The sequence below is a fragment of the Psammomys obesus genome, unplaced genomic scaffold (assembly GCF_907164565.1).
Source record: "Psammomys obesus unplaced genomic scaffold, mPsaObe1.curated_primary_1811, whole genome shotgun sequence".
Taxonomy (NCBI): domain Eukaryota; kingdom Metazoa; phylum Chordata; class Mammalia; order Rodentia; family Muridae; genus Psammomys; species Psammomys obesus.
The window spans coordinates 1,893,642-1,920,394 of record NW_026590677.1 but is presented as its reverse complement, the minus strand read 5'-3'; the positions used below and the strand labels follow the sequence as shown (position 1 = coordinate 1,920,394).

Sequence of the window (26,753 nt, the reverse complement as noted above, 5' to 3'; positions counted from 1 at the left end):
TTCTCTTTATATAAATAAGCCAATTCATCTGTCAGACACAGTATCCAACTGTGAGAGAAAAGCTGTCACTACTTCATAACATAATAAAAAAGAAAAATCAATTGTGTTTGTGTCACATCAAGTAGAAAATTTTCACATGTATTCTCACTATCAAACCATTTGAAATATTAAATATAGATGCAAAAAAATCTCTTAGAGTGATGCTATAACATTTTCAAAGTATTGTATGGAGCATCAAATTGTATATATACTATCTAAAACAAATAGCAATTTGAAAACAAATTCAAGCTCCTACAAACCATGTCTACTATATAAGTGATGCAGTCTCACTCAGCTTATCCACCTAATGAAGAAATAATTAATAATACTTATAAAGCTGATTTGCTGCAATAATTAAATAAAATTTATTACAAAATAAAATGTGCAGTTCAGGAGCTTTTGTCTTTAAATATGAGTAACAAATATGACTTCTGTTCCCACAAAACCAATGCAGTCTTTAATAAGGTAAAGCATTTCCTAAAATCACTAAAAGCAATGGGTTTTATCATTTTTAAAATTAAACACCTTTAGTCTGGGTCTACAAAGTTTTCTCATGGTCACAGAGACAGGAGATAACATCCAATTCCCTCTGCATTGGTGAGTCAGAGTTCTGATTATTGATTGAAACGCACAAAGAGAATTATATTGAATTTTATTTTTAATTTTTTTCATTGGTTGTTTGTATCCCAGGCTGGCTTGAAACTTGTGACTGTCTTGCTTCAAATATATGACTGTGAAAGAGTACCATGCAGCTTAAGAAGAGGGCAGTGCTGACCACACAGAGACTTTCAACAGGATCTCAGCAGTGAGAGGAGGGTGACTACAGGCTGTACTGTGGACCTCAAAACCCAGACGTCTGTGTTTCTCAGGTGAGAGAAGAATACACGGAGATACTTGAAAGTCCATCTTTCAGCCACCCTGCTAATACCAGGGAAATTCCTGAGCTCCCATCCAGTGCTCTTTGCAGCCCTAAGGCCACCTGCCTAAACCCACCATCTGTGGGTACCTTCCTAGACAGGCAGCAGCAGGGCATCCACAATTCTGACCCCTCAGCCATAGGCTACCCACCACCCAAGCCCACTTTCTGTGGATACCTTCCTAGGACCAGAGCCTGCCTTCCTGTACTGAGGGTGAGACTTGGAGACTGAGCTGCCTATGGGCTATATGTGAGCAGGAGTTCTAGGTTATCTCCAAGCAGGGTCCTTGGTTGGAGCATTGGCTTCTCCAGGGGACCATGAGCCCAGGTTTTTTGACTCTGTTGGTCTCCTTGCAGAGTTCCTATCCCATCCAGTTCTTTCGATCTTCGCCTTTTTACATATGATTCCCTGAGACTGTCTCTGACATGAACTCAGTGGCTGGCTCTTTGATCACCTCCACATGAGGGGGGACCGGCCTTACCAGGCCAGAGAGGAAGACAATGAAGCCAGTCCTGATAGAGTAGAGTCAGATGAAAAAGGAGGAGGACCTACCCTATCATTAGACCAGGGTAGGGGCATAGGAGAAGAAGGAGGGAGGGTGGGATTGTGAAAAGATGGGGGAGGGAGCTACGGCTGGGATACAAAGTGAATAAGTTATAATTAATAAAATTAAAATAAATTTAAAAAAATTCCCTACCTTCAGCCCAAAGTTTGGCTATACATCGCAGCATCTTAGATACCCTGATCAATAGAGTCTTCCAGAGGGTCTCTGTTGTAGGCTCCTGTCCTGTTCTCTGCCTTCTTCAGCTTCTGATATCCATCTATAGTTTGCCCTGCTGAATGAGGATTGAGAATCTTCCCTAGGGTCCTGCTTTTAATTTAGCTTCTTTAGGGGTACAGATTTTACCATGTTTCTCCCATGCTGTATGTCTAATATCCACTGATAAGTGAGTATATACTGTGTGTGTATTTCTGCTTCTGGGTTACCTCACTGCGTACAGACTAGGAAATGATCTTCCTCAACCCAATATCTAACAGAGTGCTAATATCCAGACTATATAAAGAACTCAAGAAGTTAAACACCAACAAACCAAACAATCCAAATAGAAAATGTGGTACAGAGCTAAACAGAGAATTCTCAATAGAATAATACTGAATGGCAAAGAAACATTTAAATAAATGTTCAGTGTCCTTAGTCATCCAAGAAATGCACACCAAAACTACCCTGAGACTTCACCTTTTACCCATCAGAATGGCTAAGACAAAAAACTCAAGTGATAGCACATGCTGGAGAGGATGTGAAGAAAGGGGAACCATCTTCCATTGCTGATGGGAATGTAAACTTGTACATCCACTCTGGGAATCAATATGGTGCTATTCCCAGAAAATTAGGAATGGTGCTACCTCAAGATCCAGATATTCCACTCCTGGGCATATATCTTAAATATGCTCAAGTACACAACAAGGACATTTGCTCAACCATGTTCATAGCAGCTTTATTCGTAACAGTCAGAATCTAGGGAAAAAACTAGATGTCCCTCAACTGAGGAATAGATACAGAAATTGTGGTACATTTACACAATGAAATACAACTCAGCTATTCAAAACAAGAAGATCATGAAATTTGCAGTCAAATGGATGGATATAGAAAAGAAACAATTTCATAATTTTAAATGACTATACATAAAAACACTATGAATAATACAAATAATTGCAGTTTTATACTCTGTTCTATAAATGCCAGCTACAAAGTTGGTGTCATTACAGTTACACAAGTTATAACTCTTCAAGTGATTCATGGGAAAATGACCTCACCTGGAGTTGCAAGACTTCATGATTTTCTAATCCTTCCACAATTGGTGAAAATCGTTCTCTGTTATTCCTTTCAGCTGTAGTGGTGATGGCCCCCAAAAGTTTGTCTAGACTATAGACAGAAACAAGTCAAAACATAAATGGGAAATATTTCTTATGCACACATTATAAACATAGTTCATTCTATATTTTATTTTTAGTGTTTGGTTTTTGTACTGACCATTGTAATTTTCACAACATTTAGTAGGAAAATATTTTAGATACTTGCACTATGTAACAGTGTTTTAAATTATCGCTGTTGTGGAATAGCTAAATAGGTTTATTTAACATACTATTATTTCACATGCTAATCTCTTTTTGGTATGAACTGTTGTGTGTTCCAAACATTCATCTACAAATTTACACCAACCTTTTTTTTTTTTCTAAACAATAAGTTCACTTCATTTTAGGTTCCCATACAAGATAAAGTAAAATGCAATGATACAATAGTATAAAATGAAAGCACCTAGTTGCTTCAACTAAAGAAATCAAATTGGGGTCTGGAGAGTTGGCTTCAAAATTCAGAGTACTGACTGCTCTTCAAAAGGACAGAGTAAAATTTACAGCACATAGTGGTGATACACAAACTGTTACAACACTGCATAGTAAAAATTAAATTGCATAATGTACAGTACATGCATGTACTCTGTGCATGTGTATACGTGTGCACATCTCCTGTGTGTCTACCTCCTCTGTGCTGCCCAAAATAACTTTTTTGAATTTTTAACACATTTCCAATTTACTAATGTTTTCAGTAAGACACTATTCCATTTATTCACTTTAAATTAATCCTTAACAAATTTAGATTATATAAAATCGAAAAAAGTTAAAAAAAATAAGGATTTTAAACAACAAGAGAGTGAATCTTTTTAAAAAAATGTATTTATTTTTACTATGTATGCAGTGTTCTGCCTGTATGTACACCTACTTGCCAGAATAGGGCACCAGAACTCATTTTAGATGATTGTAAGCCACCATGTGAGTGCTTGGATTTGAACTCAGGATCTTTGGAAGAGCAGGCAGTGCTCTTAACCTCTGAATAAATTATAAAGCATAAATTTAATTTAAAAAAATAGCAAAAAAATTAAGGATGTTAAACCAAAAATGTTCTAAGATCTACTACTATTTTCCTGCAAGTTACCAAAAAAAGATATGCTAATTTCCAAGATGTCATTTTCAACACAATCAACAAAGCATGTCAATACTCACATGTTCTCTTCCCCTATAATGCAAATAGCAGAAAGTATTTTTACTATTTCAGTCATCATGTTGGGTTGCTTTGGGTCAACTGCTCTTGCCAACAATAAAAGGCTCCTCTCATCTCCTAGAATCCTTTGTAGGCCAAACTAAAGAAAACAAAACAAAACAATAACTATCACTGAAACTGAAATATCTATGACAAATAGTTTTTGTTTAAAATAAACGCAAAATAAAAAAAAATTTCAAAAAAATCTTCAAAGTGATGTTATATTTTACTATATAAACTTTCCTCAAATGCAGTTATTCTCCTAGTGCATTTTATTATATAAACTCTCCTCAAATGCAGTTATTCTCCCAGTATTTTATGTGAAATGACTGTATCTTAGAATTTTTATGGCTTCAATATAAATGCATTATATTACTCAAAGGTTTTGAAAAGATTTCAGAGAAATATGGGGAAAATTAGTATTTCTTTAACAAACAAGAACATATACTGACTATTTTCTAAAGCAATTTTTTAAGTCCTGAGATATCCTTTGAAAAGTGTAGAATTTGTGGTTAAGTTTTCTAATATGTTGGCATTGAAACTTAAGCAAAACAATGAAGGAAAATGATAATACTCTTTCATGTATACTATATGCTAGTTAAAGTAATAAAATATGGTATGGATTTTCTCTTATTTCCTTGTCCACCAACCTCATCTCTTAGGCAGCAACAAACATCATAAACTCAGAGACATAGCTCTTTGGTTTCCTTACATATCACAGTCAAATAGGGAAAAAAAACTGTATCAGTTTTATTTGTTTTCTAGGCATGAGACCAAGTATGTACATACATGCATTCACAAATATCAATAAACAGATTTTCAAGTTAAAAAAAATAATAACTTATTGCTTTCTTTCACCTGTGTCTCATAAAGTATATTTCAATTTTTCTCATTAAAAGTTTGCTACATTTTATAGTTCCAGGGTAGCACTACATTTGTTGGAGTATATTACAAGATAACATTTGGTAAAGTACCAAACGTATGAACAGCATGTTTGTTCTTAATGAAAACAAGGGAACCAGGCTAAGCTTCTTAAATATGACTTTAGTGTGAGTCTTAATAAATAGGGAACATGCAGATATTCAAACAGTTCCTGATGTAAGTAACCTCAACTTCAAGGGCCAAAAATAAAAACAAACAAACAAACAAAAAACAAACAAATAAAGTGCTGAAGTTGTTTCAGAAGAAAGTTATTTTCTTCGATTTGGAAAATGCATTCCAACTTAAAATGACTATATAACTCTATTCAAAATGTCTGTTTATTAATTGTTTCACATGACTATAATATAAAGGACTCATTTATTCACGTGGTGAGGATATATATCCAAGTCATAAACATAGCCAAACAAAAACTTTCATTTAATTTAGAATAATTTAAATTAAATAATCCTGTTCTTCAAAACTGCCAAACAATTAAGAAAAAGAACTGAGTCTTGAAATATACGAGCATTACCTATGGGAACTGGGAAATCCTATTACGATAACTTTCTTTAGTCATTATTCTAATTATAATGAGTAATTATCCTACAAAACTATGATAGTTGACAACATGAATCAACAAGAATGTAGAGCAAAAGCTCCCATAGCTCAATTTACTGAGAAGGAGACTGATTAACCAGAGGCTAAGTTATTTTTCAAAGGCCGTACCTGCTTGAGATTTGCAAAATATGACTGCATTTCTGATTTCTAGTATTAGGTTATCTTTTATAAAGTTACTACTTTTGTCAGTTGGAGGAAGAGATCCTTCTTGAGCTATGGAATATCAAAGTTCAATTAAGTTCATTCCTGTTACGCATTAGATCCCATGACATGTGGGAACTAAAGGCCAAAAGCACAGAAGTACAGAAATTCTATACTAGGTAGTGATGGGAGTCATTCTATAAGATATTTCCAGGTGGGTCAGTGAGATGGCTCAGGGGATGAAAGTATTCAATAAAATGCCTGACAATCGAAGTTTGGTCCCTGGGAACCTCATGGTGGAAGAAAGGAAGGAATTCCAGCAAGTTATAGTTTGACATTCACAGGCATGTATTGGCACATCATATGTATACATAATTCAATGTAAAATATAATAATAAACCACTAGACATAGCAGTAAAACTGATGTGATGAAGTAGTTCATTAGAAACCATGTACTGCATTTGCAAATAATATTAGTTGCTGGTTAATATGATTATATGATAAGGCAGTAATATATAATTGTACATTCCAAAGAAAGAGTGTTTTCTATTACTTAAATACACAGTATTATTGCACTATTAATAGTGATAGCTCACTTTTAGCAAGTTTCTGGTTACTATTATAATTACTTATTTATATAAAGAAATTTGAGAGAATTAAAATATCATCCAAAGGCAATTATGAAATGAAGCATATTAGTCACAGTTATTTTATCTGTAGGTCTCCACCATATTGTATAATAGAAACATGAGTATACATATATCAAAATGCATGATCTCTTCCAAAGATTTATTTTATGACTCTTTAATCACTGAAAGCAATTCAAAATGAAAGATAGATCTTAGCTTTATAACACTCTTAGCAACTCTTAGCAACTCTTCAACTCTTGTTGAACCTTAGACCTACCCTTGAATTTTCCTTTTCACAACAAAATTTCTTTCTCTGAACAGAAATGATACTCAACTTCCGACATTTACATTTTAGTACTAGTAGGGTTTAAAAGATGTTTCAGGAGTTAAGAACACTTATTGCTCTTGTTAAAAACACTGGTTCGATTCCAAGCACCCACATTAGGCAGCTCAAGCCAGTAGCTTAAGTGCTACAGAATCTGAGAACTTATGGCTGCAATGGCTATGCATACACATGTGCTGCACATAAATTCATCTATCAACAAGTACATATAAATAAATATTTAAAAGTAAATAAAATTTCACAGTATCACAAAGAAAAAAACGCACTATTTAGTTTGAGATATAAACTAATATTGTTGACAAAATTGCAAAGTATGACATTAAATATTGTGTGAAAAAGTACACTTTTAAAACCACTTAAAGAAAACTTATGATAATCTGCATTATACACATATTACTGAAAGTAGAATTAATACCCACTGTCTTATCTTTTCCTTATTTTCATGCTGTCAAACAAACTTTCCCCTTTAGTAACAGAAACAGAAGTAAATACCATTTACCTTATTATTCATAAATGCTTTCAGGCACTGTATAAGTTTGTACTGGTTCTTCTTGTCAATATTCTCTTGCCTAAGTGAATAAGAAAAAACAAAAACAAAAACAAAACCTTGAGCTTGTTTGGAGGTTATAGCAGGGGAGCGCAGCTACTCTTATACCTTTGACAGAAGACCTGTCCTCCCCTATTCCAGGAAGGTTGTCTTCTTCAACCAAGCACATAGCTTCAGTAGAGCACACTTTCTGGAGGGATGCACATGGTGTGGTGAGAGAGGAAGGGGACACTCGCCTAGCCAGGAAAATCAGCTAAATAAGCCTAGCGAAAAATGGGGTGACACGTGGTGTATTCAGGACATTGAAAGAGGGAGAAAACAGGGAACAGGACAGGAACCTACTACAGAGAGCTACTGAAAGAAACTACCCAACACATATCAAAGCAGATGCTGAGGCTCATAGCGAAATTTTGGGTAGAGTTCAGGGAATATTATGAAAGAAGGGGAAGATAGAAAGATCTGATGAAGACAGGAGCTCCACAAAGAAAGCAACAGAACCAAAAAATTGGGCACAGGAATCTTTTCTGAGACTGATACTCCAACCAAGACCATGCATGGATATAACCTAGAACCCCTGCACAGATATAGCCCATGGCAGCATAGTCTCCAAGTGGGTTCCTAGTAAGGGGAACAGGGACTATCTCTGACTTGAACTCATCGACTGGCTGGCTGATGACCTCCCCCTGATGGGGGATCAGCCTTACTAGGACACAAAGGAAGACAATGCAGCCAGTATTTATGAGACCTGATAGGCTATAGTCAGATGGAAGGGGAGGAGGGCCTCCCCTCTCAGTAGACGTGGAGAGGGGCATGGGAGAAGATGAGGGAGGCAGGGAGTGATTGGGAGGGAATGAGGGAGAGGGCTACAGGTGGGATGCAAAATGAATAAACAGCAATTAATATAAAAATAAAAATTAAAAAGAAAAAACCCATATTACATTGTGTTTAAATTTTTTCCCATGTGTAAAAGGTTTTAAATGTTTATTCTTACTGTTTCTTGTCCAGAAGCTTTTCCAGCACATCCAGTAAGAGTCCAAGTCCTTCATGGCCAAAGTTGTTCACCCAGCTAAAAATTAAAAAGAACATACAAGTGACTTTTATTCTTAGCACTTTAGATATTAAAACTAAAATTTTGGTTTTCAAATACAGGAATCTTCCCATACTATTGATATCTTTTTCTTTCTTTTTCTCTCTGATAAAAGGCTAGATGCTGCAGATGACCATGATATCCTCTCTTCATGGTTTTCTTGCCCCTATATATTTCACCAACTTCACAAAATTAAGAAAGTTTATCTCTCACTACTTCTAATCACTCAAATCAACATTTCCTCCTCTTCTCACTATTCTCTTAATAACACCATTACCCTTTGAGTCCCTCACATATGAAATATAGGCTTAATTGTTTGACCTGTCATTCTCTTTCACATTTTTATTTATTCTATTCGTTTTGTAAATAGCTGTTGAGCAGCTACAAGGTTCCAAGCATAAAGATATAACTGACAACATAATTAAGTCCTTATCCTCTTGGAGCCTAGCACCTACAATTATAGAGATAGATAATGAATGACCAAATATATAAATATTAGTGCTTTGGTACAAAGAAGTAATACAACTTTTGTTAAATATGTGAGCTGCTAGTATGCTTTTCTTCAATATGTATCAAGGAAAAAAGTCTATGATAAGATGCTACCTGAACAGAACACTGAAGATAAAGAGAATTGTATGAGTAGAAGGTTTATCAGAAAATTGATTCCAAAGGTGTTAAATACTATGTTTGGAATGTTCCATAAGCTCTGTAGGAGGGAAAAGCATTGGAACTGTTGGGACAATGATAAAATATTACACGCCATTTGTATTAGAACACTAGACCACTGAGTAGTTAAGAATGTTTCTTCTTCTTTTACAATGCTTCCTCTAAATAGTCCTCTGTTCCCTTCATTGTTTATGCTAAAACCCAATTTAACACTAGTTAATTTTATCTTAACATGACTAAAGAATCCTATCAGATCAGGGATGGAGATAGTTACAGAAGATCTTTTATTGTAAAGGTTGTTTTAGCAATTCTGGTTTTTTTTTTTTGTTTTTGTTTTTGTTTTTTTTGTATTTCCATATGAAAATGAGAATAGTTCTTTCAAGGTATGTAAAAATTGTGTTGGTATTTTGATGGGAATTGCATTGAATCTGTAGATTGCTTTTGGTAGGAAGGCCATTTTCACAATCCAGAAGCATGAGAGATCTTTCCATCTTACGGTATCTTCCTCAATTTCTTTCTTCAGAGACTTGAAGGTTTTTTTTGTTGTTGTTGTTACACACACACACACACACACACACACACACACATATACACCTTGGTGTGACTCTAATCAAGCAAGTGGAAGACCTTATCCACTTGCTTGATTAGAGTCACACCAAGGTATGTTTGTTATTGGTGATTACTCCCTAATTTCTTACTCAGCCCATTTATCTTTTTTATACAGATGGACTTCTGATTTTGTTGTTGGTGGTATTAAATTTATATCCAGCCACTTAGCTCCATGTTCATAATAGCTTCATTCATAATAGGCAAAAGCTGGAAACAACCTAGATGTCCCTCAACTGGGGAACTGATACAAAAATTGTGGTATATTTACACAAAAGAATACTTCTCAGCATGAAATTTGCAGGCAAATAGATGGAACTAGAAAAAATCACCCTGAGTGAGGTCACCCAGAAGAGGAAAGACACACAGGGTATATACTCACTTATAAGTAAATATTAGCCATATAATATAGGATAAACATACTAAAATCTATAGTCCTAAAGAAGCTAAACAGCAAGGTGGACCCTAGGGAAGATGCTTAATCCTCATTTAGAGGGCAAACAGGATTGATAGTAGAAGCAGGAGAAAACAAGGAACAGGACAGAAGCCTAACTTGAACTCATTAGCTGGCTCTCTGATCACCTCCTTTTGGGGGATAAAACCTTGCCAGACCACAGAGGAAGACAATGAAGCCAGTCCTCCTTGTTGTTTAGCCTTTTTAGCACTATAGATTTTAGTATGTTTTATCCTATATTATATGGAGAGCAGGGACAGTCTCCGGCATGAACTTGGTTGACTGCTGTTTGATCAACTCCCTGTGGAAGGTGGCCTTACTAGGCCACAGAGAAAGAAAATCTAGACAGTCCAGATGAGACCTGATAAGCTAAAGTCAGAGAGTAGGAGAGGAGGACCTCCCCTATCAGTGTACTAATGGAAAGGCATAGGGAGAGAAGGAGGGAGGGTGGGAGCGGGAGGACATGAAGGAGGGAGCTACAGCAGGGAGATATAAATTCAATAAATTTTAATTTAAAAAAAGAGAGAATCCCATCAGGGGTCTTTGAAGCTTCATTTTTTTTTTCTTTTGTGCATTTTACACTTAAAATATCTGACTAATAACATTTAACGACATTCCTCAGCCCAAAATTTCACTTACATTGGCTCAATAATTCCTTAGCCAGACATTTTCATGGAGCCTCAATCTACCTTTTAAGCCTGAGAATTTATAATATATTTGACAATAAAATCAGACAAATGATCATTCTGGGTGTTCTCTTTGAAGTTCCTTTGTTTATTTCTTCTTTCTTACAAGAAGGAAACCACAATATCATCTCTCAATGCCTCCAAACCTCATATGACCATTTATAACCATTAGTGATCTCTCCCTCCCCTGAAAATCAACTGAATATGGATTTCTTTTAAAATCCCACATATAACCTTATCTCTTGATGTCTGGCATGGCTTTTATCATATACCTTAATTCATTTGAATTATAAATTCCCAAAATACATTATATTTTCTCAATCATTTCTTTTTTATTTTTCTTTTTTATTTTTTTATTATTAGTTACATTTTATTAACTCTGTATCCCATCTGTATCCTGCTCCCTCATTCCCTTCCAAACCCTCCCTCCCTCATCTCCTCCCTGCCCATTTTCCAAGTCCACTGATTGGGGAGGTTTCATCTGACAGTGTTTTATCAGGTATCTTCAGGACTGGCTGCAAAACCTCCTCTGTGGCCTAGCAGGACTGTTCTTCCCTTGGGAGGTGGGGAGGTCAAAGAGCTTGCCATTGAGTTCCTGTCAGAAATAGTCCCTGTTCTCCTTACTAGGGTAAAACCAATTGGTTACTGAGCTACCACAGACTTCATCCAAGCAGAGGATCTAGTCACACTTTATATTTTAATATTCTGAAATTGTGACTATAATTCCATTAGGACACTTACATAATGTCTTAGGATATATCCTTTCAATGTTACAATAAAATGTTAACTTCCACTAGAAAAAAATACATGATTTATTTTCATAACAAAGTAATGTAGCTAAACCTTTATCACATACTCTACAAGACATTCAAATTCTGTTGATTCCATTAAATTTTATTAAAATAAATTTATTCCAAGAAATCACAATTACAGTCTGAAAATCCAGAAAACAAAACCGAGATGATAGAGTTTCTCTGTCATATGGAAAATAAGTCCTTGAATGCAACCAAGAAAAACAGTGGCATTAACCCAAAACTTAACTAGTACATCCTTTACCTAACCCAAATTGTATATTATGCTATCTGATCCTGCTAGGCAGCAAAAAAGTGAAACAGGAAATTTCCTGCACTTTTAGAAGGTTAAAAATAGTTGAAGGACAATTCCTCTTTGATGAGTACAAAACAGAAATGCAACCTTTTCTCTTACCTACTAGGTACAATGTGAAAAACATGTAATTAACGACTCATTTTAGAAGATGATTGCTATGTAGAAAAAGATCAAACAAATTTAATCTTCACAGATATTTTTAGCACAGACTATCTACACATGCATAAAAGGAACATTTCTTCGTGGATCGAATTTGAAATGTTGTTTACTAAAAGAATGATTTTTAAAGATAGGAAGTTTTGTTGTTTCTGTGTTAATCTTTATGCTTTATTTTAAATATATCTACTTAACACTGGGGAAGAAACTGGAGAGATTTTCTTTTCTTTTTTTTTTTTTTTGTCTGAACCTTTATGGTAAAATACATTTTTAGTCATTGTATTTTAAAAGATAAAAACTATATCTACCATAATCTGATTGGCCTGCTCTTTGATCACCTCCCCCCAAGGGGGGAGCAGCCTTACCAGGCCACAGTAGAGGACAATGCAGCCACTTTTGATGAGAACTGATAGACTAAGATCAGAAAGGAGAGGAGAAACTCCCCTATCAGTGGACTTGGGGAGTGGCATGCATGCAGAAAGGGGAGGAGGGAGGGGCTTATGGGGGGATACAAAATGAATAAAGTGTAATTAATAAAAAATTAAAAAAAAACACCCTATATCTATTTTTAGTGTACATATGACTTATATGTGCACTAAAAATAGACAAGTATAGCTGTCCATCATGGAGTAACAACATATACATGTCTCTTATCATTATCATTTTCCTATGGTAAAAACAGTAAAAATTTACTTTCTCGGCAGTTTTCAAAGGTACAATATACTATTATTTACTACAGTTATCATGATATACATTAGGTATCTTTAATTCCTTCGTTTATTTACAAGAAATTTTGTACATTTTTGTACATCAATTTCCTGAATCAGTAGCTGCAAATATAATTTATCAAAATATAATCTAAGACAATTAATATTCAAAATCCCCAACAATCACCCATTAACCAAACCAGGAACCTTAAATGTTTATCTGACAAAACTAAGCTAAACCTAGTCTTTATTTTTCTATCCCAATGAATATGTTCTAACAAAATGATAGTGCATGATGGATGGATTTTTAAAAGGACTGAATACAATATGAAGTACTGATGAGAGAGATATTACCCTTCAGTAAATTCAACCTGCCTATAATTATTTTCAGAAAAAATTGAAAAGTATAGTAAATTATAAAAGATACACATTTCAATTTAATAAGTCTTCCAAGACATCAATAACTTTTAAAGGAACCATAATGTTATAAATACTAAGATTTCACTAGATGTTGACAAAATGTTAATGACATTTGGTTGGGTGTACTGGAGAGATATAGTCATTCCCTGCCAAGGGACATTAGGGCTCATGGCATAAGGAGGTCAAGCAAAAAGTAAGTGATCTGCCCTGACATTGGGGAGTCTGCCCAGAGATGAATCAATGGCAGGCTCAGAGACAGTGTGGAAGAACCTGATTGGTCACCCAAAAACTATATAAGCTGCTCCCTCATCCAGAATAAATGAGTCTGCAGCCACTCATCCTTGTTTTGCATGCACCCAACTTCTGGTGTCTGTGTGATGAGTCAGCACCTCTCACCTTCTCTGTCTTCTCCCCGTCTTCACCCACAAGCTGGACCCTTGGAAGGAGGACCAAAGAGAGATCAAACTCAGAGCCTTGCAAATGGCTGGTAAGCAGTCTACCACACTGAGCTATATGTCTATTCTTAGTTTTATGACACAAGATCTCAGGCTGGCCTGGAACTCAAAATGTATAAAAGGTCATCTCCACCTCACAATCTCCTTGCTTAGCTGTATAACTACTGGGATCATAGGTTCATAACACTCATGACAAGCATAATAGTTACTTTTATTCTCATTTTGGACAGATAAAGACCAACGTTAAGATATAATATATGTGGAAGGGAGGAAGGGAGGGAGAGGAGGAAGGAAGGAAGGAAGGAAGGAAGGAAGGAAGGAAGGAAGGAAGGACTGCAGTAGGCAGGCAGATAAGCAGGATGGCCAGAATAAACTTGTCTTGATTGTACAAATAAATTAATACAAAAAAACACATTGTGAAAAGAGTAGATTTACTAGTTTCAATATCAATTAAGTTACTCTGTCATCGAGATTTAAAAAAATGAAAAATAAAAATAAAAATAGTTGGCTAGTTTTTCTTAGGCAAAAAACAATCAGAATCAAAGAGTTTTCAACTGCTTCCTTCATTGTATTAAATCATTATCAATAACTAACATAAAAGGCACCAGTTAAGTCAGCCTTCTGCAAAAGACCTATATTTAATGCTACTCTGAAGATTGAAGATGAAGAATCACAAGTTCAAGGCCGGCCTGGGTTAGAGCATGAAGTCAAGGACAATATAGGAAATTTATGCAGGGTCTTAAAAGAGAAAGTATAGAAGGGAGGGAGAGAAGGAGAAATGGAGGACAGTCTGGCAATACAGGTCAGTGTATAATGTTCAATCATTGCTATGAACCCTAAAACAATTGGTTAATACCATTCTTTTCTGGTTGTTTTGATTTGATGACGTAAACTATTCCTTAAACACACAAATGGCTATAGTTAGATGCAGAATAAAAATCTATAAAGTATATTTTATTTATTATATGCTCCATCAAAAAAGAAGGGGGAGACAGAAAGACTTGGAGGGGATAGGAGCTCCACAAGGAGACCAATAGAACCAAAAAAAAAAAAAAAAAAAAAAAAAACCTGGGCTCAGCTGTACTGCAAAGACTGATGAATCAACCAAGGACCATGCAAGAAGAGGACCTAGAACCCCTGCTCAGATGTATCCCATGGGCAACCCAGTCTTCATGTGGGTTCCCTAGTAAGGGGAGCAGGGGCTGTCTCTGACATGGACTCCGTGGCTGGCTCTTTGATCACCTTCCCCTTGCACAGTGGCCTTACTAAGTCACAGAAAAAGAGGATACAAAGATTCCTGTTGAGACCTGATAGGCTAGGGTAAGATAGTATAGAGGAGAAGGACGTCCTCTATCAGTGGACTAGGGGAGGAACAAAGAAGGAGGAAAAGAAGAAGGAAAGCTGGGATCAGGAGGAGTTGAGGGAAAGGGCTACTGCCAGGATGCAAAGTGAATAAATAGTAATAAATAATAATAATAAAGAAAAAATTAAAAATAAATAAAATAAAAGCCCACCAACAACTGACCATAATACATTTTATATACCCAGGAGAAAAAGATGATGAATAAATAAACTAAAAAAAAAGAAGTCTTAAAGTTAAAGTATATTTTGAGATCAAAGAGTATCACATGGTTGATGTCCATTCACATTAAAAGCCTTATGCCATTTTAATCAATGTTCATAATTTTGGGCTCTAACACATTACAAATATCTTAAACATTTTTTATATGAAAACAATTCATTAATGTTTATTACAGATTTATATTTGAATCTATTTCAGGGTGTTCTTTATACTTTGAAAAATATTAATTCACATGTGGAAACTTATGATAACATAATTTAAAAAAATCTTTTTATACCATTTCAGTCTTCATTATCTTTTCTTAAATGGATATTAAAAAAAATTTAAAAACAGGTCTCAAAGAAACTCATTAGGAAGCTGACATCAAAGAAGTTTAAGTACAATATCAAACACATGCAGAGGGGGTGGTGAGCTAGTTTTCTTCTCAGAAGCAAGAAATATAGCCCCCCAAACAAGAAAAATTGGAAGCAATCTGATAGTATCAGCAACATTGGGTTTTACAGAACATATATAATATCAAGATGTTGGCTGATTTGCAATGAAAGAAGGCATTAAAACATTATCCACATTGTAGTCTACTAAACTACCTCACCTAAAACTTGTTTACATGTAAAACAACACTGCAACATCATGTTATCTTCTACATTCTGCCCATATCAATTCTATCTCAACACAAGTTTTTCAAGTCGAAATTATCTGATGTGAAAGGCTGTACACGTATAGTCTTACTGATAGGTGAAGAATCTCCCCAAATTGAGTGTCCATAATTGAACATCAGTCAAACAGCTGAAGTTACAGAGCAAATATGGTTGTCATGGATCTTTCAACAAACTACAAAGAATACCTGACTCCCCTAGGTATTAGCTGGCATCTTAACTATGAATTATCAGCTATCCAGCTCCTATCAAAAGTCTAGCTGAGATGATAGATATGCCTTGGGGAGAGCCTCCAGGGCATTTCTGAAGTACAATAAAGCTTAGTAGCAGAGAAAGCTGCAAACTGGTACCATTATTTTGGGTCTTTGTAGAAACATAATAACCTTGGCTCCTTGTAGTAAAAGAACATTCATTCATGGAGATCTTCTTTGTTTTATGAAAAATCTATTCACTTGTGTTATACAGTATTACTCATTTGAAAAGACCCACGGAATAAAATTCTCCAAGTTCAGAATTAGGAGAACTGACCCCTCCCTTTAAATAATGAATGCATCATTATATGGCAGGTAAAGAGATACTTTGCTACCCACAACTCTTCAGTACAAAATATTTACACTCAGATCATTATGTCACAATGATAAGACTTTTGGAAATAAACCACATTCTCTAACAATTTTGAATGGTTATTATGTATACATGCATTCATATATCACTTAAATGAAATAAACCTGTGACTGTGATAGATTTTTACTTGTCCAAATGTCATGTAAAAATAAAACAAATGCAAAAAAAAAGAGCCACTATTTACCTTAATGTATACTACAACTTACTCATTAGAACAATACTTCAAACTTCCTCAGTATTGGGTATGCCTAATTCTTTTTAAAATTATAGACCACAAAGATCTGTTCTCCTTCTATTATGAAGTACGACATTGGGTGTGCCTAAGGAAAATTTCATTTTAAACGAACAGTTCATGATTAAAAATTTAAGGTCTCGCAATATTTAAAGTAGTTTTGTCAAATTAACCAGTATGTGTTTGATAATGATGACAAGCAAAATTTGAACAGAGGGCATGTAAGCTGACCTAACTACAATGACTCTAAATTTTCTATTCTGTGTATAAAAGTACTACTGGTATTTTAAAACAAGTCATGCACTACAAAGTTAAAGCAAACAAATTCAAAAATATCAATATTAAACCCTACTCAAAATAATGCCTCTGGATCTGCTTTTACATTTTTAGGTCCTGTTCCCATTTCTACATCATAAAACTTTGCCTTCATTATTCCATTTTTCATGTGTACAGCATTTTAAGAGTATTGATTTGTGCCTAACTTTATGCTAATTTGCAAAGTAGTGTTGGCTGCATTTACCAAGCTTTTAATAAGTTTAATACAAGCTGATTGAATAGTTATTATCACACATAATTGAGAAAATAATTGTATTCCTAATTTGTACTGCTGTCAAGATTCAGCTACTTTCATTACAATGATTGTTTTAAATGTGTATTTGTTAATATGCTAGAAATGTGTTTAAATCTAAATGGAAGAAACTATCAAGAAAAAAATATATGCCAGAGATAACACAAACAACTGTGCATCTGTAAACTTGAAAGAAATTTCCTTTTCACATGTGTGATAACATTTACTGAGAAAGATATAGTCACAAGAAGTGAGAACAGAAATTTTGTCTTGGGTTTGGCAGAAACTAGATACTAAGCAAACCAGGAGTTTCTACGAGTGCTAACATACCCCTGGAGCTACAAGGCTATTTCCATAGAAACTATGAATATCATTCCATGCAATCACTATTCGATAATTCTATTCTTTTTAAATATATTTATTCTTTCAGAATTTCATACATGTTTGCAATGCCTTTTGATCATATTCACCCCTCATTTCCCTCTTCTAATTTCGCCAGAACCCTACCCCAAACTTCATGTATTCTTTTTTAAATGATATATCTCACTGAGTCCAATTAGTGCTGGCCATATGTATATGAGTGTGAGGCCATCGATGGAAGCATGGATAACCTAGTGCAGGTTACACTCATGAAGAATGTGACTAGCAACTCAGCAAGTAGTTAGGCCTTTTGAGCCACTTGCTGAACCTGATAAAATTTTGGGAGTCTTGATCTGCAGTTCTTATACAGGTAACCAAAAGTAACATGAGTTCATGAGTATAACAGCAAGGCACATAATGTTTTTCAAAATGCCTCACCCCTACCATCCAGCCCATATATTTTTACTATTCTACAAAATAGGGTTTGACCTTTTGGTCATGTATCAAGAAACTTTTCTAGCAATGTTTTATTGCTTCACATTTCTTTGGCTAGATGGTGGTGGTACACACCTTTGATTCCAGCACTTGGAAGGAAAGTCAGATGGATCTCTGAATAGAAGGACAGCCTGGTCTAAATAGTGAGAACTAGGACAGCCATTATTACACAGACTTGAAACAAAACAAAATAAAACAACAAAAAGTCTATTGTGTAATGCATATAACACTTTCTGTAACTTACAAATTATGTTTCAATCAAACTAACATATTCTATTCCTATGTAAAGGAAGTTACTTTCATTCTCTTACTATAATTACAGATACTTCCTTCAACATTGAAAGAAAAAAAAATGTCTGGGGCATGAGTGGCAGTCATGGTGGCATATGGTGTCTTTTCACTGTGAGTTTGAGACTAACCTCACCTACATAATAAGTTCCAGGCCAGCTAGGGCATCACAAAAAATCCTTGTCTAAAAACAAAAAAATCTGAGGTTTGGCAAGATGTTTCAGCAGTTAGGAATTGCTTCTTTTGCAAAGGAACTAGGTTTAGTTCCCAGCACCTATACGACAGTTCACAATCATATATAACTCAAGTTCTAAGGGTTATGACTAACTCTTTGGCCTCACATACTGTACACACACATACTGTACACACACATGCACACACAGAAGCAAATATTGATACGCATGAAAAACTAATCTTTAAAAATTATCTGGGTTTCCTTTGCTTTACAGAAGCTTTTCAATTTCATGAGGTCCCATTTATTGATTGTTGTTCTTAGAGCCTGTGCTGTTGGTGTTCTGTTCAGGAAGTTTTCTCCTGTACCAATGAGTTCTAGGGTATTCCCCACTTTTTTTTCTAGCCGATTTAATGTGTCTGGTTTTATATTGAGGTCTTTGATCCACTTGGACTTCAGTTTTGTGCAGGGTGATAAGTATGGATCTATTTTCATTTTTCTACATGTAGACATCCAGTTGGATCAGCACCATTTGTTGAAGATGCTATCTTTTTTCCATTGTATGGTTTTGGCATCTTTGTCAAAAATCAGGTGTCCGTAAGTGTGTGGGTTTATTTCTGGGTCTTCTGTTCGATTCCATTGATCCACCATTCTGTTTCTATGCCAGTACCATGCAGTTTTTATAACTGTTGCTCTATAGTACAGCTTGAGATCAGGTATGGCGATACCTCCAGAAGATCTTTTATTGTAGAGGATTGTTTTAGCAATTCTCGGTTTCTTGTTATTCCATACGAAGTTGAGAATTTTTCTTTCCAGGTCTGTAAAGAATTGTGTTGGCAATCAAAACAAAGCGACTGCCTACAGATTGGGAAAGAATCATCACCAACCCTTTATCTGACAGAGGACTCATATCCAATATATATAAAGAACTAAACAAGCTGAAAAGCAACAAACCAAGTAATCCACTTAAAAAATGGGGAACAGAGCTAAAGAGAGAATTCTCTGTAGAGGAATATCGAATGGCAGAGAAGCACTTACAGAAATGCTCAACCTCATTAGCCATTAGGGAAATGCAAATCAAAACAAACCTTAAACCCATCAGAATGGCCAAGATGAAAATCTCAAGGGACAACACATGCTGGAGAGGTTGTGGAGAAAGGGGAACCCTTCTCCACTGCTGGTGGGAATGTAAACTGGTACAACCACTCTGGAAATCAATCTGGCGCTTTCTCAGACAACTAGGAATAGCGCTTCCTCAAGATCCAGCCATACCACTCCTAGGCATATACCCAAAAGAGGTGCAAGTACACAAAAAGGACATTTGTTCAACCATGTTTGTAGCAGCTTTATTTGTAATAGCCAGAAGCTGGAAACAACCCAGATGCCCCTCAACTGAAGAATGGATGCAGAAACTGTGGTACATCTATACAATGGAGTATTACTCAGCAATGAAAAATAAGGAAATCATGAAATTTGCAGGTAAATGGTGGGACCTGGAAAGGATCATCCTGAGTGAGTTGTCCCAGAAGTAAAAAGACACTCACGGTATATATTCACTCATATAAACACACAATATAGAATAAACCCACTAAAATCTGTACATCTAAACAAACTAAGCAAAAGAGAGGACCCTAACTAAAATGTTCAATCCCCATCCTGAAAGGCAAAGAGGATGGACATCAGAAGAAAATGAAAATAGGAAACAACCTCGGAACCTGCTACAGAGGGCCTCTGAAAGCCAGAAGAAAATAGGAAACAACCTTGAAACCTGCCACAGAGGGCCTCTGAAAGCTTCTGCAGTATAGACTGTCAAAGCAGATGCTGAGCCTGATGGCCAACTGATGGGCAGAGTGAATGGAATTCTATGTAAGAAGTGGGAAATAGTAAGAGCTGGAAGGGACGGGAACTCCACAAGGAGAGCAACAGAACAAGATAATTTGAACACAGGGAACTTCCAAGAGACTCATACTCCAACCAAGGACTATTCGTGGAGATGACCTGGAACCCCTGCACAGGTGTAGCCCATGGCAGTTCAGTGTCCAAGTGGGTTCCATAGTAATGGGAAGAGGGACTGCCTCTAACATAATCTCATTGGCCTGCTCGTTGATCACTTCCCCCTGAGGGGGGAGCAGCCTTACCAGGCCACAGTAGAGGACAATGCAACCACTTTTGATGAGAACTGATAGACTAAGATCAGAAAGGAGAGGAGAACCTCCCCTATCAGTGGACTTGGGGAGTGGCATGCATGCAGAAAGGGGAGGGAGGGTGGGATCGGCAGGGGAGGAGGGAGGGGCTTATGGGGGGATACAAAATGAATAAAGTGTAATTAATAAAAAAAAAAAGAAAAAGAAAAAAAATTATCTGGGTTAAGCAAAAAATTATAAGTAAATTTATTTTCCCCTTTTCCCGATATCTGCTATGTGCTATTTAATTTCATGGTCTGCTCCTCTTTTTTTTTAACTTTTATTAATTACACTTTATCCACTTTGTATCCCCCCATAAACCCCTCCCTCCTCCCCTCCCAATCCCACCTTCCCTTCTTCTTCTTCAAGCCTGCCCTTCCCCACGTCCATTAATAGGGGAGATCCCTCTCTCCTTACTTCTGATCTTAGTCTATCAGGTCTCATCAGGAGTGGCTGCATTGTCATCCTCTGTAGCCTGGTAAGGCTGCTCCCCCCTCAGGGGGAGGTGATCAAAGATCGGGCCAATCAACTCATGTCAGAGACAGTCCCTCAGTAAATTTATTTTTAATGCTAAAAGTTTTTCTAACACTGTAGAGAAACTGTTACTCCCCTATCTAAAATAATTTCTCAATATGAAGCTAAGTCTAATATCCAAAATAATAGGATTGATAATAAGCAAAGGAGAACATAGAAACCATAGATTTATATTGGAAGCTTTCCATCTCATTTACATAAGCAGTAACTGAGGTACAAAGAAATTGCACCGACTTAGAAAGGAAAATATAAGCTTAAGGAACTGAAATCTCAAAACTGTTATTCCTGCATACCTCAACCGTATAAAAATCAAGCTCTCAAAATTTATAATTACAAAGTTTTTAATAAAAAGAACAAATCCAGCAAAATGCATTTCAACTAAGGAAGCTAAAGCAACACAATTTTATATTTTCCAGTTTTTCTGAACTAAATGTTGCCATTTCCTGGGAATAACTGAGCTTTCACTTTGGTGTTTCAATAGATTTAAGGCCAAAGTCCCTTTTCATAAGAATGGTAGATCGAATATTATCCACTCAGAACCTCAGAATATGACTTTATAGTTTTTAGTTATAAAATAAAGATCACAGTAACATTTCTACTAGATCAGTATGAATCCTAACTCCAATTAAGATGACCTCATAAAAGGCAGACAAGTGGTCAAAGGATAAAGAAACCATGTGAGAATAGAAGGCTAGACTCAGTGCACTACAAGACAAAAAAAAAATCTAGGAGCTGAAATAGACAAGAGCTTCCTCTAGGGTCTTAGTAGAAGCTCTAAGAAACCTCTTTCTACTTTAACTGTAAAAGACTAAATTTTTACTGTTTTAACAGCTCAGTTTGTGGTAATTGTTACAAAAGCCACAGGAGATTAAAAGGATGACACTCAGTGATCCTAATTTCAGGGAATACTTAACTGTTAAAATAGACTGTACTCGAAGTGACTTATCTTTGAATTTACTGTTTATTCTATCTGTATAACTTAATTCATATACTAATGATTCTTAGTTTATTCTTACACTGATTTCCTTTTTGTTGTTGCTTCCTTGATTTTATTTACATATTTGTTTCTATCAATTAGGAAAATGAATCTGCTGTTTGCTTTGTTGGTTTTTGGGATTATTTGTTTGATCCTGAGAGGGAGGCTAAGTAGAAAGTAGAAAGTAAAAAACTAGAGAGCAAAGTTTATGATTTAAGGTGGGTTTATCCTAGTGGAAATAGGAAGTATACTCTATGGTATACTATTGAGAGGGTACTGACACTTCAAAGGAATAAAATTAGTCTTCTTTAATGTAGAAACTGTTAGTATCGTTAAGTAACTATTTCATACAGCACTTCTACACACTTTTCTTAAAAATTAATATCAATCTTTACTGTGAGTTCTTAATGGGGAAAGACATTACCCTGTATTTTCAGTACTTAGTCATTTGATATAAACACATAGCATACTACCAACATAACAGTGTACTCATGTAGGGTTCTAATGGATAAGGTTGTATGTAGTCAGCCACCTCCAGATAGCCAATTATTTCCACTCAGTCTATGATTATAGACTCCCTTTTCTCAGTGTGGTTTTAAAAGTCTCCCCTCATCTGGGAGACCCCCAGGTCTTGTAAGGAGCACAACAGAGCTATCAGGGAAGATTACAGGCCAGACCCTTCCTTGATAAGAAAACTACTCTAGCAAGCATTTAGGTATTCCTAGAAACTACCCACCCTGATAAGGATCTTAGTCCGAAAGTGAGCTTCAGATGTACTTGGAGATCACACCCCAACCCAACCCATAGGATAATTAAATACTGTATTTTCCTTCTTGAGATAGGACGATTAAGTATCCCTGACCCTCTGACCCCAGCCAGTCAGTGCATTTGCATTCATTCTTTAAATCCTTCCCTCTATCCAGGGTTTATATTGTCCTTGATATCACATACAAAAAAAGTAAGCACCTTCTCATTTCAAGACCAAAAGAGCTAAACTGTAATACTCTCTGGAAAAACTTTTCCACACCCCGGCTTAGAGCACTGGGGCCTCACCCTAAAGTGCTCTAGCTGCCCCTGAGAGAAACAGAACTCCCATTCTCCATCTTGAAGGCAAACACCAGGACCGGAGCCGAGATCCAGGACCCCCATGAAAGGAAAATAGCATAGGCAGAAACCATATTTAGACTGCAAATATAAAACAGAAAAAAAAAATCTATAACAACAAATTTATTCATAATTTTAGGAAGAAAAATTGAGATATGTGGTGATAGTTAGGAGATTTTTATTCCTACTTCCCTTCCAGTCTTTGCCATAGAGTAGTATTTACTTTAATTTTTTTAATTTCTTTAATTTTTTTTAATTTCTTTAATTTTTTAAATTTTTTTTAAAAAATTTAAAAAATTTTTTAATTTAAAAATTAAATTTAAATTAAAATTTAAAAATTAAATTTAAATTTAAAAATTTAAAAAATTTTAAAAATTTCTTTAATTTTTTTAATTAATTTATCCATCTCATCTGGCATAGCCTGTAAAGTATCATCTATTCTTTTATTTTTTTCATGTGAACTGGATTACTTAAGAGAAAATGTATGTGCTTCCTTAGGATGTCAGATGTCGATCTGACATGTGGATGTGATCAAGATTAAGAAAGGGACATGTTGTCTGAAGACAAAGACTCTGCCAAGCTTTGTACATGCCAACTACAGCCCATGATGGCCACAAAAGAATTTTATACTGTCTCAGTTCTCTAAGCTGGGAGAGTAAAACTAGAGAGGTTCATCTACATTTTCTCAGGCTTCTCCTGAAATGTAATTGTTTCCCTCTACCACCTCTGTATCAGTTTTCCCTAGGAACAGAAAATTATATGAACCTCAGATAAAAGTAACAATACCTGGCATTTATTTTGGTTGTTGATACTATGGTTACTGTGTTTTTATTCACTGTTTCTGTTTTCTTTGGAAAATTATGCTTAGAGAATTTCCTTAACAGAAAAAAAAATTTTTTTCTTTATTTTTTTTGTATGAATGCATTTTTATATTGCATGTACGTTTGTGTAACACATGCATTGTTATCAGAGGAAGGCAGAAGAGGGCACTTGATTTCCTGGAATCAAAGACAGAGTTAAAGATGGTTGTGAGTGGTCAGGACAAGATGACAGCACCAGGAGAATACTGTGTCTGAAGAGCAGGACAACATTTATTATGTATACAATGTTTTGCCTGCAGGTCAAAAGAGGGCACCAGATCTCATTATAAATGGTTGTGAGACACCATGTGGTTGACTGGGAGTTGAACTCAGGACCTTTGAAAGAGCAGTAAGTGTTCTTAACCTATGAGGCATCTCTCCAGCCCCATGGAAGGCTCATCTCAACACTGTCTTTATTATGAAATTATATGTTCAAAATTTCAAAGTATGGTATGAATATAAATAAACAATATATTGGAATTTATTCTTAATACCATTTGAATGACTGATATGTGAATTATTTTCAGAGCATTATGAACTGGACCTGAGCATAGAGGAAATGAATAAAATTACAAAGCTTTTTTATGTAATTATTTAGTAAATTTTGAACTCAAGACACTGATAATTTAGTATGTAGATCCAAGAATATTATAATATTACAATGAAACCTATTTTTCTTCATAAAGTATTATTTAGGGTGTTACTAATTTTAAGGCTCATTACTGTCAATAAAAAAAGGATTATTATTCAATCCATTGATACCAAGGAACTGCCTAATAGTGTATAAAACATAAGGAGTTTATTATTTATTTATTTATATACATGTTTATTTGTGGGTTTTGTTTTGTTTGAGACAGGGTTACTCTGTGTAGCCTTGGCTGTCCTGGACTCGCTTTGTAGACCAGGAGAACTCGTAGTGATACGTCTGCCTCTGTCTCACTGAGTGCTGAAATTAAAGGGCAGGTGCCACTATGCACAACTGATAAGGAGTTTATTAATAGTCTCTATTTCATTTCTTTATTGGTAAAATAGTTTGGGCTATCTCAAAGTTAAAAAAATGTGTGAGTCGTCTATGTAAAATTTAATATGAAATTATATACATCTGTATATATACATAGATATATGTATATATAGTCACAAATATGAAAGGAATTAAAATTTTGACTCATAGAATTAACATGTTTTGCAGATTTACCTTCTGGACTTATAGTATATAATCAAAAAGGAAATAAATATTTAAATTTTATATTTCTGGATCATACAGTATTAAATTTCAGATTAGCTAACCATATATTTTTAAACACTTAGAACCTGAAAATCAGATGTTGCTCTTATATTGAGGATCCTATACTCCTGGAAAGAAAATATATTGAGGTTAAAGTAACATATGTAATTATACTTCCATATATCTATATACAATGCAAAATGTATGAATTCTATCAAAATGTTAGGAACAGCCTACCTGACAGGATTGCTAGTTAAGGAAACCCTCAGAGATTCCAGGCAGTTGAGAAGTTTCTCATCTGAGATCCCAGATCGCAATTCATGAACATATTCTTGTGAAGACAGAGTGCATTCGTGCTTGCTGTTTTTTAGGCCACCCTATAAAACAAACGGAAGATATCACTTTAGACAGACAATATTTTTTATATATCTTGAAATTAAAATAAAATACAGACTATATAAGTAACAATATGGCATATTCAAATAAAGCTAATACTGGGTTATCCTCATCTAAGCAATACTGAGAGCTAACACTTTGCAAATCAAATTAAAAAATAAACATAATTACAAAAAAAGTATATCAATATTTTACTTTGTGCAGCTACTTTTTTATTTTATTTTATTTTTATTTTTAGTTACATTTTGTTAACTCTGTGTCCCAGCTGTATCCCGCTCCCTCATTCCCTCCCCAACCCCACACTCCCTCCCTGGTCTCCTCTCTGCCCCTTTCCAAGTCCACTGATAGGGGAGGACCTCCTCCCCTTTCATCTGACCCTGTTTTATCAGGTATCTTCAGGGCTGGCTGCAAAGTCCTCCTCTGTGGCCTAACAGACTGCTCCTCCCCTGGGGGGGGGGGTGTCAAACAGCCTGCCCTTGAGATCCTGTTAGAAATAGTCCGTGTTCCCCTTACTTTGGAAAACTACTTGGTTACTGAGCTACCACAGGCCACATCCGAGCAGAAGTTTTAGGTTATATCCATAGATGGTCCTTGGTTGAGTGTCAGTCTCAGAAAAGACCCTGTGCCCAGATATATTTGGTCCTTGTAGAGCTCCTATCCTTTCCATATCATACTACCTTCCCTTCTTTCATATGATTCCCTGCACTCTGCCGAGGGTTTGCTTATGAGTCTTAGTGTCTGCTTTGAAACACTGCTAGGTAGAGTCTTTCAGATGCCTTTTGTGGTACACTCCTGTCATAAGTTCAATGCACACCCCATTTGTCTTTCTAAATGAGGATTAATCACCTTCGCCTGTGTCCACTTTCTTGATTATCTTCTTTAGGTGTGTAGATTTCATTATG

General features: G+C 35.5%; 1 protein-coding gene across 5 annotated transcripts in view; it reads right to left on the bottom strand.

The window, feature by feature from the left end:
* Positions 1 to 26,753, bottom strand: part of Diaph2 (diaphanous related formin 2) — a 970,999-nt gene that overhangs the window by 738,366 nt on the left and 205,880 nt on the right. For all 5 annotated transcript variants that reach the window (XM_055608281.1, XM_055608283.1, XM_055608282.1 and 2 more), the window contains 5 exons: positions 25,693 to 25,832; positions 8,244 to 8,318; positions 7,205 to 7,274; positions 4,017 to 4,153; positions 2,772 to 2,880 (listed from right to left, as the gene is read on the bottom strand). In XM_055608281.1, coding sequence (XP_055464256.1) covers positions 2,772 to 2,880; positions 4,017 to 4,153; positions 7,205 to 7,274; positions 8,244 to 8,318; positions 25,693 to 25,832 — 531 coding nt within the window. The remainder of the gene's footprint in view (positions 1 to 2,771; positions 2,881 to 4,016; positions 4,154 to 7,204; positions 7,275 to 8,243; positions 8,319 to 25,692; positions 25,833 to 26,753) is intronic.